Raw genomic sequence first — 22,134 nt, 5'->3', positions numbered from 1 at the left:
ATGTGGAAGGATATGAACATATTTTATGGCATTGTGTAGTGTGTAGAGTAAAGGACTTTTCGGAGACTGATTCCTTTTATCAGCAAGAAATTACTTGAAGCAGCATATGTGAAGGGGTGGTTTGTGGTCAAGAACGTTACTGAAATCGACTGGCCTCTCCAGTGTCCTGACCTGACCCTTTATAATGAATTATGACGAAAACATCCCTTAGACTTCAGTAGTATTAGCAGTACCTTTACTGGTTTTGGCTCTTGAGAAAGAATGGGCTGTCCTTCCTCCACAGACATCAAACGCATTATTGAAAGTGTTCCCAGCAGAGTTTGAGCCGTTTTACAGGCGAAGGGTGGACACACTCTACATTAATGTCTACTATTTGGTGTCCAAATACAGATGGTTATATTTAATGTAGTGTTAACTGTGAATGCCGAAAATTATGGCAGATTTCGACATGTTAAGTTTGACCACTCCCTTGAAAGCCCAATAAAGTTATCAACAAAGTGCAGTGTTTTGAGAAGTTAGTCACAGATAAAACCTGAAGCTGAAATATGTAATTTTAAAAACAAAAATGAAAATTTTCAGTTTAATTGCTTGGTAATGCAGGAGATTGTCGGAACTTTGCAGTCACTCTGAATAATGTCTCGTATCCAACACACCCAGAAACTTTTAAATTTAAATGGTTTGGTGTTTGACGTTTTTCGTACAAAATTTGCAGTAAACTTTAGTTTTTAAATTTTCTCTTGTAGCTGTGCAAATATCTCTGTTACTGATGTACCAGCCATTTCAGTTCTTGATGTAATATTAATTACTGTTAAACATTGATGTTTCTTTCAGACGACAAGGCGAGCAATGTTTCCTGGGGATTCAGAGATTGATCAGCTTTTCAGGATATTTCGCACTTTGGGTACACCGACGGAGGAGGGTTGGCCAGGTGTATCACAGTTGCCCGATTACAAACCTTTGTTTCCACGGTGGGAACCACAAGATCTGCAGGACATCTTACCTAGAATGCCTAATGATGGACTAGAGCTTTTCCTAGTAAGTGCTTTCACTTAATAATTAATGATGTGTAAGCTTTCTATATTAATTTTTCCCAATCTATAAACACACTGTAAAGTCACGCACAGTATCTCACACTTACACTGCATATTTTTGTGATACACAAATGTAAATATGAGAATCACCAACTAAAACATGTCAGCTTCACAAACACTTAAATCAATATGATGGCTGCTCAGTTTGCTTGTGTTGGCCAGTCACGGCACAGGACCCATGATGATGTGGAAACATCACTGTATTGTTGCACAAACACACAAACGCCTAAGATTGGACACACACACACACACACACACACACACACAAGAAATATTAAACATTGCAAGTCCAGAATCGAAAAAATGAAAAACATAAAGTATGCATTGAGGTTGACATGCTATACTTAGAGGTTTTCATATTTATACTTGCATGTTATAAAAGTTTGCAGTTTAAGGTATATACTGCTTTAAGATCTGTACAAGACACACCATTTTTGTGCTAATGTGCTGGGAAATGTGATGGTGGCAGCTGTATGTGGTACCTGTAGATTTTATCTTGGTGTTGTTTAATAATTGAGTGTGAAAACAAAAGAACAATATTATTTATTTTAGAGAATTCTGGCCTCATAGTTCTAATTGAAAATTTTAATATATAATTTCACAGTAATTCAAGGACAATATATGCTTTGGTCTTCATAATCAAATTGTGTTAGCTGCAAGAAATGCCCAGCAGTGCTTTTTGTCAAAGTACATATTATGATATAGGGTGGCAATTCTTCTGGAAAACCTGGAATTCTCAAGGAATTACAGTAATTTCGCAAAACCTCAGGGAATTCTGAATCTTTCACTGTATATTGAAATTTAATTTTATTGAATTTTATAAATCACGAATTCTTAAATACCACAAAGGAAATAAGCCCCGCTCCCTGTAACCACTAATTAATGAGGAGTTTCTTGACACTACCCTCCTCACCACACACACACACACACACACACACACACACACACACACACACACACACACACACAAATGACATCTTTACCATGTGGAGTCATGGTGAGACTGACCAGGTAAAATTTCTGGAATCTCTAAATACCTTCTCCCTATTAAATTACACAAGGTCCTATTCCAAATTCCATGGCACTTTCCTTAATGTTGATCTCGTCCTCACCGAAGGCCAGCTACACCCTTCCATCCACATTAAACCTATCAACAACCAACAGTACTTACATTTTGACAGTTGCTATCCTTTCCATGTCAAACAATCTCTCCCATATAGCAAACGTAATTGTTCCAATGCAGACTGTTTCAGCAATACACCACCATTGTCACCTCAGCATTCGCTGCACGTAATTACCCCACCAGCCATGCCCTGATATGAGATTCATTCTATTTGAAATTCTGCCGATCACACCTAGAATAGCTTTCGTCACCATCCCAATCTCGACAATATTTTTGTCAGACCCTGTGCTCTTTCTGCACCCATCTCCCTACCCTCTGGTTCCTACCCCTGTGACTGTCCCTGCTGCAACATTTGCCCTACCACCACCTATAGCAGCCCTGTAACTGGCAAAACATTTACTATCAAAGGTTAAGCCACCTGTGAAACGACACGTCATATACCAACTGTTACGTAAACACTTCGGCCTTTTACATCTGCGTGACTTACACCAAATTAGCAATTAGGATGAATGGGCATATGCAGAGGGTGTTTACTGACAACACGCAATATCCAGTTGCAGAGCATGCTCTACAACACGACAGTCAAGACCTCCGTGTGTGTTTCACCACACGCCCCATCTGGATTCTTCCCCCAGGCATTGGTTTCTTCGAACTCTGCAGGTGGGAACTAGTGCTACAACATGTCCTTGGTTCTCACAACCCACCTGTCCTTAACTTACATTAATTTTTTCTGTCTCAGCATTTCCAGACAGTAACTAGTCTTCCTGCCGTTTTTGTTTTCTGCATCTTTCACTGTTTTACCTGTCTGTTTTTCATTGCCCCCCCCCCCCCCCCCACTCATTATGTACAGCGTGCTGAGTTTGTCACTCTTATTAACTTATGCATGATGTTTAAGCAGTAATCTCTGTCTTGCATATTACCCTGTCTTCCACCTTAAAGCTTGTGTGTTTTGAAATCTCGTCAGGTGCAGTCTCCAACAATCAGTCTTTCCTTCTCATCCTGTGCGGTAAGTCTCCCCTGACCTGTGGTTGTGTGTGTCTTTCCTGAAATCTATCCCTTTTCTTAGACCTTTCCAGTCCTTTTCCTTCCCTCTTCTTCTTTCCCCTTCAACCCTTCTGCCTGGAGGAGGAGCCACATACTCCATAAGCTTGCCTAATTACAACCTTTTATGAGTGAGTGTTTTCTGCCGCCACTTGGTGAGTAGATTTTTGATCAATCCTGTTGTTTATACAAAAAAAAGTTTTGAGTGTAGCAACCCTGTGATACCACGTTTCGTGATTCTGTTCATTAACTAATGGACCTCCCATTATCGATAGGGAACAGATTGCCTCCTGCAGGTAAATATCATTCTCATTCAACATTATTCCTTATTGTGTTGGCTATGAAAAGAGTTATGGCCATGCTAGTACTTAGTGATACACTCTTAACAGCCCACATTTACTTACAGTATGTGGCTGCTGAGCCAAACGTTTCTTTTCAGACTCGTGTGGTGAGCAAGAAATGCTGTGAATGGAAATGAAAAATATGTCAGTTTGAGTAGCAGTGTGTTGATATAGGCCTTGATTTAAACAAAGATTCATATGGAATATTAGACATTTATTATATATAGAAACATACATATGAAATAATTCTCCAGTAATTGATAAACTAAACCTAAGCTACATTTTGTTTCAGATCAAAAATACATTAACTTATTCCACAAGATCTCTATTGTCAGGTAATATTATTAACTAGCTCACCAGACACCATATTCTTTGTACATTGACGAAAGTTCATAGCCTCTTGACCTAAAATACACTTTTTGTTGACCATTACAACATTTAATTCTTTCAGAGTGTCTTCCTGTAGCATTTATCTGAATCCATAGCTGCAATCTGTTGACAAAGATTATGGCTGTTTCCTGGAATCTGTTTAGTTTCAGCTGTCACAGGGCCCACTTTTCGCATCTGCTAGAAATTCTCACAACCCAAACTTGTGCCATTACATATTAAAAACATAAAAAAACTGTAGTATCTCTCTTTCTGTACAAACATTCTTACTTGTTCACCTTTCTTCACTAATGATATAGTTAAGAATAAATGAAAGGGAATTTGGGGGGGGGGTGATATGTAACTATTGCGTACATCAGGTCAAAGTATTAAACAGTGAAAAATCCAGGGTGGAATGTAACAAAATAATGAAAAGGATAATTGCTACTTGCCAAATAGTGGAGATGCTGAATCACAGAAAGGCACAACAAAAAGACTAGTGGAAAGTTAGCTTTCGGTCAAGAAGGCCTTTGTCAAAAATGGACAACATACACACACACTCACGGAAACACCACTCACACACACAGCCACAGTTTCTGGCAGTTGTTTCGCTCAATAGTAGTAATAATTCCTCAAAATACTCAACTGGAAAGTGAATGAAGAAGTAAAGAAATCAAAGACAGGAAGAAGTTGGTTGTATGAAAGGAAGGAAATGTGCAGTGAGAAGATGAAAGTAGTTTGGCACCTGAGAAAATATCACCTCAACTAGATGTTTCACATGATCTTCTAGGGGAAAATGTGTTTATGATGGAGGATCGTGGTGGTTGAGCCTATGAATTGATATACACAACCTAAAACTTTTTACGGCTTCTTCAATGAGGACTTGTAATGCATAAAACTGAACATTACCCATCAAAAACATTTACTGTTCTTAAACCGAAACTGTATGTAAAAAATATGCCTTGATCCTCATTAGGCAATCCAAAATACAAAGTAGAGCGAATTAGCATCAGAATGAAAAGCATATCACCAACATAATTCATTTAAAGCCTGGGGCGACAGTGTGACATAATGAGACTTCCTTCCATGCAGCATTGTACCTATTATCCTTTCCTTGTTGTAAGATATGACAAATTCAAAATTTAAGGGAATTGCAGTTTAATAACTGATGAAAGAATTGAATGCAGTTGACCGGATGCAGTAGTGATCAGTAAAGTTTAGCAAGTCACCTTCCTCATAGACACCACTTAGCTCAATGCACACTATTTGCAAACCTATCACAAAAGGGAAAAGGGAAAGAGCCAGTTTCAGTGATTTGGCAGAGGAAGTAAAAACCATGAAGAAACAAGTTTGGGCACTTCTTATAGGGATTAATATCAGGCACAGGTGTGATTCGAAAAGAAAAGGCTAAGGGACTTAAGAATGCATTGTTCACTCTATTAGCAACAGTGAAAGGCAGATGTGCTGAATGTCTCTAGAATAGTTTGCAGGGCTAGTTGAGAACATAATAAACATACTGATAACATGTTAAATCATTGTTAACTCTTTGACTGCTGTGGGTGAGTTGACTCGGCATACTCCACCACTCACTAGGTGAGGATAACTTGTTTCAATTCGGCTCCTGGGTTTTCTTCGAATGCTATTGATGTCTTTTCATGTCCTGTCCGTGCTGATCCCTCACTAAGGCAGGCAAGTTATTTCCACATAACAGTTAACAAAATAAAGTTCAGAGTGTTTATCATACAACACACCTGCCTCTTTGCGTGCTATCATTTGCAGAAAAACTCGGTTCGATGTGTTGAACTGTTTATGAAATGTGACAATTGTTATGACCACATGGTTCCCGAAGCTTTGGGGCGGAAATGGCCACATCTCACATGCCCGTCCACTGGGTATAAAAATTGGTATCTCGAGAACAAAATGAGATATTCTTATGATCTCAATTTTGAATAAAATTTTGGTACCTGATGTAGATTTCATACACATCAATGTTTGTGCTAAAATTAACCATAGGCATAGTTTATACAATGCTTTTTTACCTCTGCAAACTCTTTAAAATTTTGCTGTGCATTATTTACTTTGATGCCGAACAGTAACTATGACAGATAAGGAAAGAAATTTTCCTTCATCAAGCAAAGCTACCAGACCATACGGTGTGCAGAAACAAATTTTTTTCACCAAAAAGTTTTCTTAAAATCGGATAAGTATTTCTGTAGCTGGAACACCATCTCTCAGCATGGATAGCACTATTTGGTGAGCAATACAGCAACGACAAAGCTTCGCTCAGCATGGAACGCAGGGAGCACATCTGTAGCAGCAAAAGGGTTAATATTGTGTAAAGATGTGATTCTGAGGTGTGTGTGATATGAGAAGTGCACTGTCTGCAAGCCTGGCCAGGGGCGTGAGTGTAGTTGTGTGACAGCAGAGGCACCAAACTGGTGAGTGTCTGGGCTTCTCAGCAGAGCAGTCATGCAGCTACAAGTGTGCCTTTGGGTCGAAACAGGGAGACTCCGTTGGTTGCTCTGTCGTTTTCCCTGGTCATGTCCTCGAGGACTTTACTGTCTTTGACATGGAATTATGTGCAATCTTGCGTGCACTGTAGCAGATGAGATCTGCTTCGAGGGCTAAATTCCTTGTCTCTTCAGTTTTTATGAGTAACCTTCACTCTCTACAACACTTGTACTAAGCAGATAAAGTAGTCCAGAATATCAAGGATGCTCACCCCCAAGTACAGGCGTTGTGGAAGGAGATGTGTTACTGCTGGGTACCAGCTGGGTATTGGAGAGACTGAAGGGGCAGATGTAGTAGCTAAGGAGGTGTGTTCTGATACTCTGTTATTTCAGGTGCCATCTCCCTGTGTGCTATCAACTCGCTATCGAAGTTTAGCATTAGCGTCAATAGGGAGACGATCCACTGGAAGTGACATATAATAAGCAGCATCTAGTAAAGCCCACTACCCAGTCATGGCATATCTCCTTTCAGCCATCTGGCTTCTCGCTCCAGTGAGAGGCCCCTCCAATGTGTGGTGATGGTTGCATACAAATCACTATGCGCCACATGTTACTAGACTTTATTTTTGGACCAGAGGGCAGTGGCAGATTAGCCAGCAGATCTGCCCTCAGTGACACTGAAACACATGTGGCTAAGAGTTTTTAAGGTTTTGTGATCTGTCTGATTTGTTCCAAAAATTTTAGGGAGACGTTATTGTTAGCAGGTTTACTGGCTCACCCATGGTCAGCCAGATACATATCCCTGTGCCATTGTTTCAACTCCTCTGTCGTATTATTTCTGTTTTCATCCCATGTTTAGTACCTTTCACTGTATCTCCGGTGTTTTGTGGCTTGTGATATTGAGTGATTGTGTGGGTCAATGTTTTTTAGCACTTTTCACCATATTAATTTCTTTTAACATTTCTAAGGTTGCTGATAATCTCCTCACCATTGCTCGACCATCGGCCTACACCCCAATAACAACAACAGTAACAATTTTCTGTTTCCCCAACATGTTTGCCAAATAATACTGTAACTCATTAGTGTTCAGACAGGCACAGATTGTAATTGTTAACACATTTTTTGTTCACAGAAACTGGTGACTTATGATCCTCGGAAGAGGATATCTGCTCGGCAGGCTCTGCAGCACCCATATTTCAGAGGAGTGCATCTCGTTATTCCACCAGAAGTCAAGGTGAAGAGTAAAGGCTGATGTGTGAAACACAGTGTCAGTGCAAACATGTGAAGTCTGAGGAGTCAGTATTTTTTGCCTCTGTGATTGTTGTACAGTGGAACACTTGTGGCACTTAAATTTCTTTTGGAGTGATTGTTCTGTTGTGTGCAGGGACATACGTGAATCAAGATTTTTTGTTTATATTTTGAAATGTTTGAGATATTAATATATTATGTAATTTTAAATAAATGTTTATTAACTACTCATTTCATAAAGCTTTTACTTTCCCAAAGAATGAGTTTTCAGTAATTGTGGAATTGGTTTGTCACATTTAAATGATTTTTGAACGTTCTTCTATTTAGTACTGCATGCACACAACTACTCAGAAAATTCTTTCTTAATGTCCTCCAACATTATACAATTTGTTCAGTTTTTGTTAAAGAATTTCAAATGCTACACTGTTTAAAAAATGAACTCTACAGTTTACTTTGGCTATCTTTGGTAGCTGTTATTGAAATTGACTGCTGTATTAAAAAGTCACAAAGTTTTGATAATGTTAATTTCAAAGTTAACAACAATGCAAGGTTTGCATTGTTTAATTTCAGAATTAGGTATTTCCTTCTATCTCTGTCAATTATCATGTTTGCAAAGTTAGACTGAATGGTACAATTTAGAAGAGAGACATGAGTTGTGTACTAGTGCATATGTAGGTAGTATTACTCCTCAGGAAAATAAAACCTCTTTAGTTTCATATCAGGTTTAGGATTACAGAAATAGAAATATAGAAAGAAAAAGTGAACAAAATCATTTCAGTGACTTGTCTTAATAAGCACAACAGAAGATATCAATTAACTATTTCATTCACATTTTGGCCACATGCAGGATGAATTAGAAATGTGGTCAGGATTAAAACTACAGATAATGCAACACATTCTGGAACTTAGTAGTGTGATTGCAAAACAGAAATGAGGAAGAAAGATTTGTTACCCTTTGTCCTCACAACAGGTGAGGCCCTCTTACTCCCACAGCTTTGGGTGACCTGCCTCTGCCTTTCCTTTCTAACCTTCACCGATCCCTCTCTTTCCCAATAAGAAAGAAACTAAGAGTACCAGAAGCAAGGATTAGTGTTTTCACTTTAACCCTGCAGCCACAGATGTGGTTTCGGCTCTTCTCTGACAATTTACTGTAGTTATCATATCATACGTAATTTCTGCTATGTCTACACAAATGATGTCACGATTTTCCCCACCAAATAATGTTTTTCTGTTGCTCTTTAACACAGTAAGCTGCTGTTTTCCTGTTAAATCATTTTCTGTTGTTCTGCAACATCAGAGTCACTATTTTCCCACCTGAAACATTGGGAGTCGTGTTTTTCGCGTTCTGCAGTCCCACTCATGTGCTTACGGATATAGCGTCTTGGGGCAGTAATTTTGTACCCATATTCCCAAGTTTGAATATAGAAAGAAAAGACGAAGAAAATCACTTCAGTGACTTGTCTTAATAAGCATTATTATTTAATATCAGAGGTGTGATCAAAAAGTGACAGAAATTTTTAATTTTGTGCACTTTATACAGCCAACTTACAATTATTTTTATTTTTTTTAATATTTTTGGTATGCATGTTACTGATTGTGTTTTCAGCTGTTTTGAGTATTTAATTGTTGACAGTCGAAAAGGTTAAACGTGTTTTTGAGAGCTTGCCGAATTTTTACTTTTGAAGAAGATGAACCAAAAAACAATTGCCATATGTATGAAATATACTCACTTGAGAATGCCTCGACAGATTTGGCTGATATTGAATATTAGTATTTTGTGAAAAAGAGTACAATTGAAAGCGATATTTCAGTGTGTTCTCAATGGTGATCATATGTTTGGTGTGTTGCAAAGATTGAATTGTCAGTTCGTGGTAATTTGGTGTGATGGAAACATTAATCTTAATTCAGGTTGTGGTTTATTTCTTTGGGAAAATTTCCACCGATGAGGCGTTGTAATATTGGTCAGTGTACGCAAAACGCAGGACAACTACACTATTGTTGAGTCAGTGACACTGACGAAGAGTGTGGAAAGCGTGTGGAGGCAAATCGAATAAGAAAGCCTCGAGCTTGAGCCATTATGATGGATACAATCCCTTATAACTCTGGAATAACAGGTACTAGAGTTCTAATAGCTCTGTTCAAGCTTATGCACAAAATAATTTGGAACGTCAGTAAACCATATGGCCATACATGACAATTCAGACTGAATGTTTGGCGTTCAGATACGATCCAACAACTGCGGATGTATTGATAGACTGCAGGACAATGAACAATAGGTCAGCATTGCAATGCTTTGAATTTTCTACACGAACCACCAGGATTATGTTGTGCAAGTGGTAATGTTAAACTACTACAAATGGCACTGCCATCAGAGCCACTGGCATCATTGCTTTCCGGCCAAGAACCTTGATCGAAGCATTTCTTGGCGACATTTGGGGTTAGTATTATTGAAGAATGAGGTTTTAACCGATCTCTCTCTCTCTCTCTCTCTCTCTCTCTCTCTCTCTCTCTCTCTCTCTTTTACTGTGTCACACACCCCACAGTCGCAGGTTTGAATCCTGCCTCGGGCCTGGATTTGTGTGTGATGTCCTTTATGTTAGTTAGGTTTAAGTAGTACTAAGTCTAGGGGCTGATGACCTCGGATGTTAAGTCCCATAGTGCTCAGAGCCATTTGAACCACACATCCCATACACAAAGAAACATCAACAATTCACAAAGTTTCACCACAGGGGAGGAGGAGACGAGAGGGAAGAATGAGATTGTGACATTTAGCAAACTTCGATATGTAATTAGTAATTGCAAAGCATGGCCAGGTTTGCTGGTTTGCATTAAATTTCTTTTGAAAGATGAAAAACGGTGCAGTACCACATTTGAAATGTTGACTGTGGCTTTTGGCAAATCTGCTGCGAGCAAGACAAAAGTTTACACGATGTAAAAACATTTTAAAGAGGGATGAGATGAAAATGACAACCACCCTGGATGCCCTAGTGCATTAATTACGGGCGACAATGTGGAAGAAGTAAAAAAATCTAGTTCTGGAAAACCACCAGATCACCATCGGAGAGGTTGCTGATGATGCGAGCATACCCATTGGCTCCTGCCAAGCAATTTTTTTTTTTTTTTTTTTTTTTTTTTTTTTTTTTTTTTTTTTTTTCCATGAAACATGTAACAACAAATTTTGTTCCGAAAATGTTGGCTTTTGGCCAATAACAATTCTACATTGATACTCCGCAAATCACACGTAAGTGCTTGGCACATTCACGATTATTCTCTATCTCAAACAGCACTCAGAAAAAGCAAACACCTATATCTTTCTGTGTGAGCTCTGGTTTCCCTTATTTTATGATATAGATCGTTCTCCTTCTCTAGGTCAGTGTCAGCAAATTATTATCGCATTCAGAGGAGAAAGTTGGTGACTGAAATGTCATGAGAAGATAGATTCCGCTGCAACGAAAAACATCTTTCTTTAAAAGATAATACAAAATTTGCTGCCCTTTGAACTTCCTCGATGTGCTCTGTTAATGCTATCTGCTAGGGATCCCACATGGTGCAGCAGTACTCTGGAAGAGGACGGACAAGTGTAGTGTAGGCAGTCTTTTTGGTAGACCTGTTACATTTTCTAAGTGTCCTGCCAATAAAACGCAGTCTTTGGTTTGCCATGTGTTCTTTCCAATTAAATTGTTCATAATTGTAATGCCTAGCTTTTGGTTGAATTTTATGGCCTTTAGATTTGACTGATCTCTAGTGTAACTGAAGTTTAACAGATTTCTTTTAGCACTCATATGGAGGACTTACACTTTTCGTTATTTAGGATCAACTGTCGAATCTTGTCCAAATTTTTCTGCAATTTGTTTTGTTCCTCTGATGACTTTACTAGACAATAAAATGACAGCTTCATCTGCAAACAGCCTAAGACGGCTGCTCAGATTGTCTTCTAAATCATTTATATAGATAAGTAACAGCAAAGGGCCGACAACACTACCTTGGGGAACGCCAGAGATAACTTCTGTTTCACTTGATGAACTGTGATCTCTCTGACAGGAAATCACGAATCCAGTCACATAACCGAGACAATATTCCATAAGCACATAATTTCACTGCAAGCATATTGTGTGGTACAGAAATTTAGAAATACAGAATCAATTTGAAATACCTTGTCAATAGCACTCAAGACTTAATGCGTGTAAAGAGCTAGTTGTGTTTCACCAGAACGATGTTTTCTAAATCTTTGTGTCAATAGATCATTCTCGTCGAGGTGATTCATAATGTGCGAACACGATATATGTTCCAAAATCCTACTGCATATCGATGTTAATGATATGGGCCTGTAATTTAGTTGATTACTCATACTACCTTTCTTGAATATTGGTGTGACCTGTGCAACTTTCCATTCTTTGGATACAGATCTTTCGTCAAGCGAATGGTTGTACATGATTGCTGTTACATCAGCATACCCTGAAAGGAACTTAAATGGTATTCAGTCTGGACCGGAAGACTTGCTTTTATTAAGTGATTTATATTTCTTCACTACTCTGAAGATATCTATTACTAAGTTACTCATGTTAGCAGATGTTCTTGATTCAAATTCTGGAATATTTACTTTGTCTTCTTTGGTGAAGGAATTTTGGATCACTGTGTTCAGTAACTCTGCTTTGGCAGCACTGTTGTTGTTACTATTTTGGTCTAGCGGTTCTAGGCGCTCAGTCCAGAACCGTGCGGCTGCTACGGTTGCAGGTTCGAATCCTGCCTCGGGCATGGACGTGTGTGATGTCCTTAGGTTAGTTAGGTTTAAGTAGTTCTAAGTTCTAGAGGACTGATGACCACAGATGTTAAGTCCCATAGTGCTCAGAGCCATTTGAACCATTTATTTTGATACTATTTCCGTCGATATCGCACAGAGAAGGCATTGATTGTGTCTTGCTGCTAGCATCTTTGGATTTTCTGCCAGGTTTCAAGACAAAGTTTCACTGTAGAAACTATTATAAGCATCTTGCTTTAATGTCCATACTAAATTTCAGACTTCTGTAAAAGATTGCCAATCTTGGAGATTTTGTGTTTGTTTAAATTTGGCATGCTTGCTTCATTGTTTCTGCAACAGTGTTCTGACCCATTTTATGTACCAAAGAGGATTAGCTCCAGCGTTTAATTTATTTGATATAAATCTCTCAATTGCAGTTGATACAATTTCTCTGAATTCAAACCCCAACTGGTTCCCACATTTATATTGTTAATTTTGAAGGAGCGGAGATTGTCTCTCAGGAAGGCGTCAAGTGAATTTTTATCTGCTTTTTTGAATAGGTAATTTTTCGTTTATTGGAAGAGTATTTGTGACTTATAATATTCAGTCTCACTAAGACAATCCTGTGTTCACTAATCCTTGTTTCCATTTGGTTGCTTGTTATGTGCCCAAGATTATTTGTTGCTTAGGGGTTAAGTGTGTTTTCACAACCGTTTACTGTTCGCATGGGTCCATGAACTAACTGCTCGAAATAATTTTGAGAATGCATTTCGGATGATGTTTTATGCATACCTCCGAATTTAAACATGTATTTTCACCAACATATCAAGGGTAAATTAAAGTCACGACCAACTATAATTGTACAAGTCAGGTACATGTTAGAAATTAAACTCAAGCTTTCTTTGAACCTTTCAGCAATTGTATAATCAGAGTTGGGAGGTTGGTAAAAGGACCCCATTATTACTTTATTCTCGTTGCCGAGAATGACCTCTGTCCATACTAGCTCACAGGAACTATCTACATCAATTTTGCAACAAGATAAACTACTACTAATAGCAACAAACACGCCACTGCCAACTGGATTTAGCCTGACCTTTTGGAACACTGTTAGTGTCACATAGACGTCAGTGAGGAATCGCTGAATGAAATCAACGACGATTCAGAATTTTTATAGAAGTATATGACGTGGTTGCATGGGTATGATGTGGAAACCAATGCCCAATTGTGCCAATGGAAACTGCCTGAAGACCCAGGACTGAAAAAAAATTCAACAAGTTCAATCGTATGTGTAGGTTCCTCACACTGGTTTTTTTCCTATTATAATGTGATTGTGAATCAAGAGTTCCTGCCTTATGGTCATATGGTCAATAAGGAATACTGCCTGCAAGTTAAGTGCTATTTGCTTCAAGGTATCTGAAGAAAAGACCAGAATTGTGGCAAAACCACTCGTGGAGATTGCATCACGATAATGCTCCTGCTCACACCTCGTGTGTTCCTGATTTTTTGAAAAAAACAAAATCGTTGCCTCAGCCACTGAATTTCCCTTGTGACTCCTTTCTATTCCAGAGGCTAAAGAGACTTGTGAAAGGATGTTGTTTTGCCACCATTGATGATATAAAAATAGAATCTTTAGAAGCTGAACACCATAATGAAAAGTGAGTTCCATAAGTGCTTCCGAGATTGCAAAAAGTGCTGGCACAAGTATATTCTATCTGAAGAGAACTACATTGAAAGGTATAAAGTTGATGTTGATGAATAAACAAATTTTCTTTAAGAAAAACAAAACTTATTCTTACTTTTTTGATCACACCTTGTATTTAACACTCAGAAAATTTATCAGTACCTTTATTCTGCTTTTATACCGCTGAATGCGATTTTTGCATTTCCCACGTTATTTACGTTAAACGTCAATTAAAAATCAACTTCAAAGTAAGTTTATGGGTTTGTTGTCACATTCCTATAATTTAAGCATGACAACTATATTAATTATCGAATAAAAATGCACCATGATTTTATACAGAAAATTGCCCGTGGTTAGAGGGTTGAAACATCTTTCTCAGCAAAAATATTTTTCTCAGTAGTATTGGAATTGTGCATCATGAAGGTAACTGTTACTCAGCTAGTCTCTGCCTTTGTAATTTCGTGTGGTTTTCTGAAGTAAACTTCCCTTGTAATACACAGAGAAAAGAATTTGAGTGTTTCATATTCATTAGTGCAGTAATTGCATAGCTTAGTTCCAAGCTTTTCACCCATCTTCGGTTGGGTGTCACATTAATTGAAGATGGGTGTCTGGCTTTGGCAGCCAGTCATCGTGTGTGTGAGACTTGTGTTTACGTGAATGTGTGTGTGTATGTTGTCCAAATTCAGAAGGTCGTCTTAGGACTGAAATCTTCCTTGTTTAGCAGCCAATTAGTGATTACTAGGAGTAGGGCTTAATGCCAAAAAAGTGCCTGCTAGTGCTAATACTAATGTCTCTTCTTTTTCTCTGAGTTCAAAATCTCATCTGGTTCGTGTTCGTTGACATTTTGTGATCTGGACCAAGGGTGCAGACACCCTATCCACATTCCTCCAAAACATCAACACCTTCTATCCCATTCACTTCACCCGGTTCTCCTCAGCACAAAAAGCCATCTTCCTCCTCCCTCGGATGTTGACCTCCACCTCAGTGATGGCTGTATCAGTACCTCCGTCCACACCGAACTTACCGATCACTAACAACAGCTGCCACCTATTCCATGCTGAGAAGTCCCTTCCATACAGTCTAGCCAACTGTGGTCATTGCATCTATAGTGATAAACAGTCCCTTTCCAAATATGCTGCGGATCTCACTGAGGCCTTAACAAGCTAAAATTACCCTCACAACCTTCTTCAGAAACAGATCTGTGCCTTTTCTCTCCAGTCACCAGCCACCTCTCACATTCCACAGTCCAGCCGCAAAGGACACTCATCTAAAGACTCAGTACCACCCAGGACTGCAGCAACAGAGTCACATTCTTCATGAGGGTTTTGACAACCTCTCATCGTCCCCTTAAACAAGGAATATTCTTCCCCCTCCCCAATGTGATATTCTGCTGCCTACTCGATACTGTCGCCCGTCCCTACTCCACTCATGCTCCCAACAGCTTGCCTCATGGCTCGTACCCCTGCAATAGACCTAGATGCAAGACATGTCCCATACATCCTTCCACCATCACCTACTCAAGACCAGTCACAAGCATCACGTATCCCATCAAAAACGAAGCTACCTGTGAAAGCAGCCATGCGATCTAGACACTGTTGCAACGACTGTGCCTCTTTTTACATGGGCATGACAAATAACAAGCCATCTGTGCGCATGAATCCCCACTGACAAACTATGGCCAAGAAAATGCTGGGCCACCCATTTCTCCACATGCCTTCCAACACTGTGTGTATCACTTTGATGATTGCTTCACAGTCTGTGCCAGCTGTGTTCTTCCTACTAACACCAGCTTTTCTGAAGTACACAGGTGGGGACTCTCCTTACAAGGTATCCTTCGCTCCCGTAAGCCCCCTGATCTTGACCTTGGCTAGTCCCTGTCCTCCATCTACATATACCCTTCACTGCTCCCACTCCAGCACTACACATGCCTTCTCTCCCACCTACACTCTTACTAGTCTTTTCCACTTCTCTCATCCTCCCCACCCCTAGCGCAGCCTTTGAACTCTGCGCCTACCAGCCCTATCCTGTCCCCACCATGCTTGCACAGGCAGCACATCTCCCCCTACCCCTATCCTGCTATCCATTTCCTTCCCTGGCCTCTTTACCCCCCACTACTCACCCCACCAGATGGCTGCTCACATCAGATGCAGTTAGTCAGTCTCCAATGCCCAGACACAGCGGCCATGCGTGTGTGAGTTGTGCTTGTGTGAATATATATGTGTGTGTGTGTGTGTGTGTGTGTGTGTGTGTGTGTGTGTTTTCTATTTCAGAAGGATGATTTTGTCCAAAAGCTTAATATTTTAGCAGTAAAATTGTGCCTCTAATTGCATCCCATTGTACCAATTATTACAGTTTCTTACCATTCCATTCACCTATGGAGCATGAGAAGAATGATTGTTGGAATGCCTCTGTGCATGCTGTAATTACACTCATGTTCAGAAAAACAGAACACTTTGAATGAGTAGAGACAGGACGTTCATATTCACAGGACATGCAGATTACTAAGTTCTGCAAAAATATTAGCATTTGAACCATATTGACCCGTGGGTTCAAAATAAACATCGCTATCACAGTGAAATACCTCCTACTGTTAAAATGTGCCTGTGACTCTCGTTGCTATAAACCAAAGGTAATGGATCAGTGTGACTTGAGCAGATGTGTAGGATACCTTGCAGATGTGTGCACGAACCGTAGCATCAAATCCGTGCATTTGAAAGAGTGCACAATATTGGCATGAGAGAATGTGATGCATCCATCAGGGAAATTGGTACTGTTTTCCATCTTGTATCCTGACATGAACTCCAACCATTACCAACGCACCAAGATTTAACTACTGAAGACAACAGAGCATATAAAATTTAATAAGAAATGTAAAGCAAACAGTGTAACTCCTAATTATATCAATGTCGAAATTAAGACGTCTACAGCAGCAAAGCGAGCTAAAAAGGTAACTTTTGCAGTGTTACTTGAAAATGGTCCTAAGGCCGAAATTGCAATCGTAATAATAAATATTTATACAGTCAACAGCGACTATTATGTCTTTTAATAAACATTACCATTTTCTTCGCCAAATGTTAACTTTTAGTTTTTTTCTGTTAAGAAAGGAAATAGTTTTCCTATACGATTGCTAAATAAGTTCATTATTTGTTATACTGTTTCGTCTCCTGCCATCATGAGATACCTGCAGTTAAGATTGTTATGCAACATCCAGCTACAAAAAATTAACAAGTTAATAAATATTTTTAGCAAATTCACTCACCAAAAAAATTTAAACTTGCAAAACAAAGTTCAGTCTCAATATTAAAACCTATCCCTAACTGCAATTTCAACTGACAACAGGTTCAAAATGTACACAAAGATGTAAGTTCTAGCCGACATTGCCTTCAAACTTTATTTTCCACTTATAAAAAGAAAGACATTCTTTAAATTACAAACATACAAAGTCAAAATATAAAACACAGTTTAAATGAGAAATTGCTTACTCATGATATTTTCTTTTCAGATGGAAGCAAATAGTCCATGTGAAGTTCAGTTGAATCTGTCAATAATATCTGTCCAACAGCCGCATTAACTTCAGTATAAAGTATATTTTTAAAGTAGTACCTGCTGTCATAATTATGCATGTCCAATAAACAAAAAAAATGTGAACTGTGGACATGATATTCATTTACATCTACATTATTACTATCCTATTCACTATTGTACATGATTACTCTGCTATTCACAATAAAGTGCCTGGCAGAGGCTTCAATGAACCACCTTCAAGCTGTCCCTCTACCGTTCCACTCTCAAATGGCACGCGGGAAAAACGAGCACTTAAATTTTTCTGTGCAAACCCTGATTTCTCTTATTTTATCATGATGATCATTTCTTCCTATGTAGTTGGGTGCCAACAGAATGCTTTCACAATCGGATGAGAAAACTGGTGATTAAAATTTCATGAGAAGATCCCAACACAACAAAAAACACCTTTTGTTTTAATGATTGCCAATCCAGTTAATGTATCATATCTGTGCCGCTATCTCCCCTATTTCACAATAATACAAAACAAGCTGCCCTTCTTTGTACTTTTCCAATGTCATCCATCAGTCCCACCTGATGCGGATCACACACCGCACAGCAATACTCCAGAATAGGGTGGACAAGTGTAGTGTAAGCAGTACCTTTAGTTGCACCTTCTAAGTGTTCTGCCAATGAATCACAGTCTTTGGTTTGCTCTACCCACAACATTTTCTATGTGATCATTCCAATTTAAGTTATTTGCAATTGTAATCCCTAAGTATTTAGTTGAATTTACAGCCTTCAGATTTGTGCGACTTATCGTGTAATCGAAATTTAGCAGATTTTCCAATGGGTCTCCAGATCATAGCATTTACCGCAAACCCACCCACACAGATCAGTATCTGCACAACACCAGTTTCCATCACCCAGCACAGAAACAGTCAGTTCTGAGGACCTTAGTACATTGAGCTGAAACTGTCTCAGATTCTGAAAACTTGCCGAGAGAATTCAGCCACTTACACAAAGTTTTTAAGGAAATCGGTTACAACAACAAACAGATCTCACAAGCAGTGTCATCCAAGCCTCAAAAGAAGACGACCTCTGAAGAAGAAAACCAAGCAGGTTGCATTCTTACTTTTGTGGTTCAACAACAGGGAAGATTAGTCGGCTCCTGAAGAGACGTAAAATAGACACAATCTTCAGGCCTCCGGCAACTAATGAAATCTATGAAAGATGATGTAGGTGTCAGAATGCCAGGAATTTACAAGATACTGTGTGGATGTGGGCAGTTCTACATCGGCCAGACTGTTCACACCACTGAACAGCGCCGCATAGAACATGAAAGGTGTTACTGTCTGTGCAATCCTGAAAAGTCAGCTGTAGCAGAACGTGCGCTGGAAAATGGACACCGAATTGAATTCGATGAGACGTCTTATTAAACGGACTAATGGCTTCTGGGATAGCATGATAAATGAAGCTATAGAGATTAGAATTTCTGACAACATCTTCAATAGACGGTGGATTGCAGCTGGGTACAGAGGTGGAATCCAGTGTTGAGGGAGTTGAAGCGGGTCCATTGGTCGCACCATATATGGTGCGGGACCAAGCACCAGTGACATCACGAGCGACAGCAGCTATAAAAGCACGGCAATGACAACCACAGGACAGTCGTCCATTTGACAATGGCAGAGGAGATCTCTGCCGAAACTTCTTGGGCAGTAAACCACTTGACGCAGCTTGAAACCCGAGAATGTTTTATTAATGGATATCGCCGTGAAAGCATGCATTCATACATCTCTCGGTCTTCTCTTCATCGAAAGCTCACTTCCCAGCACCGCTAAGATTCTCTCCACTGGCACGGTTGAAATTCTTGCATTTTTTTTATTTCTACAGCCTCTTTAATTACAGATTCCCAGTATGCAGGAGCCTGGGACAAAACTTCTATTTCGTCAAACAATATTTTGTGTTTCTTTGTGGGGCTGTACTCAGCAACTGCAGATTTATCCAGTTCTCAGTTTTTAAAATGCCATTGATGTTCTGCACAGTGGTCGGAAACAGTACGGATGGACTGACTGATGTAATTGCGTCCACACTCACAAGGGATGTTATAAATTCCAGGGATTCTGAGGCCAAGACTGTCCTAAATGAGGTGTAGCATGTCCTTTATCTTCTTAGGGGGTTGGAAACTAGATCGTATACCCCGTCTTCCCAGGACTCTACCTGTTTTGCTGGACATAGTGCTGCAGAAAGAAAGTAATGCTGTCTGTGGTTCATCACACGAATGTTCAACATTTCCATGTTTTCTTTCCTTGGAAAACACTTGACTTCATATCATGTGATCCATAGCCTTTCTTTTGGAATACATACTTCAGGTGATTAATTTTGGAATCCAAGTGGTCCTCGTCAGTTTTTTTCTCTGTTTATATCTTTAAAACTGCTCTCTTCTGAACTGGATACGAAAACTCTAGGCATTAAGGTATAAATTGGTGTGTGTTGGCTTGCAGTATACTGATTGGCTGAGACGTCCATCCAACTTCTGTTGTACTGAAACATCTAAAAATGACAGCTTTTCTTCTCTCTCTGTCTCGAGGGTGTACTGGATGTTTGGGAATATACTGCTCATATGTTCAAGAAGGGCTCAAGACCTTCTACACGGTGTGGCCAGACAATATATGTATCATCAATGTCATGATAAAATGTAGGTGGATGAAGGGGAGCCAAATTTAATGCACATTCCTCAAAATGTTCCTTAAAAATTTGGCCACTGCTGGCAACAACGGAGAACCCATAGCCATTCTCTCTGTTATTTCATAATATTTTCTCCCATACATGTGTAGGTGGTCATTGTAACATGCAAGAACATCTTTACTGTTTCAGGTGGAAAATGCTCTCCCAACAGTTTCAATGTGTCCTTCACAGTAACTTTTGTAAATAGTGAGACCACATCTAGATTTTTGGGACAACTCTAATCTGTTCAATTTTCTCATCGAACATCTGAGAGTTTTTGATGTGATGTTCACAGCAGCCAGCTATCGAAATCGTCAACTTAGTTTAATATTTGGCTGGCCTGTAGGAAGGAGAACCAATAGGGCAAACAATTGGCCTCAATAGAATTCCTTCATGGGGGACTTTGGGTAGTCTGTACTGCCTAGGTGGTCTAGACGCTCATGCTCCAAGAATTTTGATGACATCCTACAATGCACAGAGCCCCTCTCTGCTCTGCTGACATTAGGTTTGGGTGGCTTTGCGGAGGCTATAATGCTATTGGTGGTAGCTCAGAATGTGTGTAAGGGTTCCACAACTGAGGGGGTCCTGCTACGGAAAGAAATGTCACCGCAAACCATCATTCTTGATTGTCGGGCCATGTGGCGGGCGAAAGTCAGGTTGGTATCCCACCACTTACGGGGCATGTCTGTACACTCTTCGCTGATTGTTGGAGCTAAGTTTGAAGCAGGACTCACATACGAGGATAATTCTACTTCAGTCAATGAGATTCAGGCAGAAGACGTATCGGGAGATGCCCCAAACAGTGGTGGCTCACCAAGGTGACTGTCACCCATTATACGGCATGACACTCAGGAGGGACAGTCTGGGATCCCTTTGGTTGTCATCCGCAGCACTCTTTACAACTCAGTGCTACATCAAAAACTTACTACACCGCACTTCTTGCCCTTAATGGAAAGCTATACTGGGTGTACAGATCAGAATATACTGCCTGCCCACACGAGTCCAGAGTTTCTACTGTTTGTCTTCATGATTGCCAAATTGTGCCTTGGCCAGGAAGGTGACTGGATCTCTCCCCAGTTGAGAACGTTTGGAGCATTAGGGGCATGGCCCTCCAGGGATTTGACAATTTTATGTGCCAGGTGGACAGAATTCTAGACTATATCCACTCAGCCAATCAATCAGTCAATGCCAAACTGAATAACTGCTTGCATAAGGGTCAGAGGTGGAACCATACATTTGTCTTCTTTTTGTCTTGGCGTATATTTACATATCTACTGATGGTGTGTATGTGTACGAAGTTACATTAACGTCCAACTATGTCTTCTAGTTGATTTACTTTTCTTGTCAGATGGTGTAGTTTGCTGACAATACACTATACAGTTTATTTTCTATAATTGTATTTTGGTAAGGCATATCTTAACTTATTGCACATCCTCTAAAATCCTTTATCTGGATGGGCTCTAAGGAGCATGATGAATGAATGAAACAGGACTCATCGGTCTTTGAGTCTAGATAATCAGATGATATAAAGAGGTACAAAGAGGAAAGGACTGTTAATAAATGTCTGTATTTTTTTTTTTCAATTTATTGCACCAGAATGCAGAATCCCACTTTGAATTCTCAATCAGAAACTCCTTCTCCCTTAGGCATCTCATCTCTCTCTCTCTCTCTCTCTCTCTCTCTCTCTCTCTCTTTCTCTCTCTCTCCCTCTCCCTCCCCCCCCCCCCCCCCCCCCCCCCGCCCTCCCTCATTCTCTCTCTCTCATTCCTCGCAAGCTGGCACCTGTGCAACTTGTTCCTCCTTTCCAGCCTTCCCCAACCTTTCCCT

General features: G+C 39.7%; 1 protein-coding gene across 1 annotated transcript in view; it reads left to right on the top strand.

Annotated features, from left to right (window-relative positions):
* LOC126109712 (cyclin-dependent kinase 2-like) overlaps positions 1 to 7,874 on the top strand; it is a 39,747-nt gene extending 31,873 nt beyond the window's left edge. The window contains exons 4-5 of the mRNA XM_049914766.1: positions 832 to 1,035; positions 7,545 to 7,874. Coding sequence (XP_049770723.1) covers positions 832 to 1,035; positions 7,545 to 7,664 — 324 coding nt within the window. The 3' untranslated portion in view covers positions 7,665 to 7,874. The remainder of the gene's footprint in view (positions 1 to 831; positions 1,036 to 7,544) is intronic.
* The last annotated feature ends 14,260 nt before the right edge of the window (positions 7,875 to 22,134 follow it).

This window comes from Schistocerca cancellata, chromosome 12 (assembly GCF_023864275.1).
Source record: "Schistocerca cancellata isolate TAMUIC-IGC-003103 chromosome 12, iqSchCanc2.1, whole genome shotgun sequence".
NCBI classification, from domain to species: Eukaryota; Metazoa; Arthropoda; class Insecta; order Orthoptera; family Acrididae; genus Schistocerca; species Schistocerca cancellata.
This window is presented reverse-complemented; position numbering and strand designations above follow the sequence as displayed.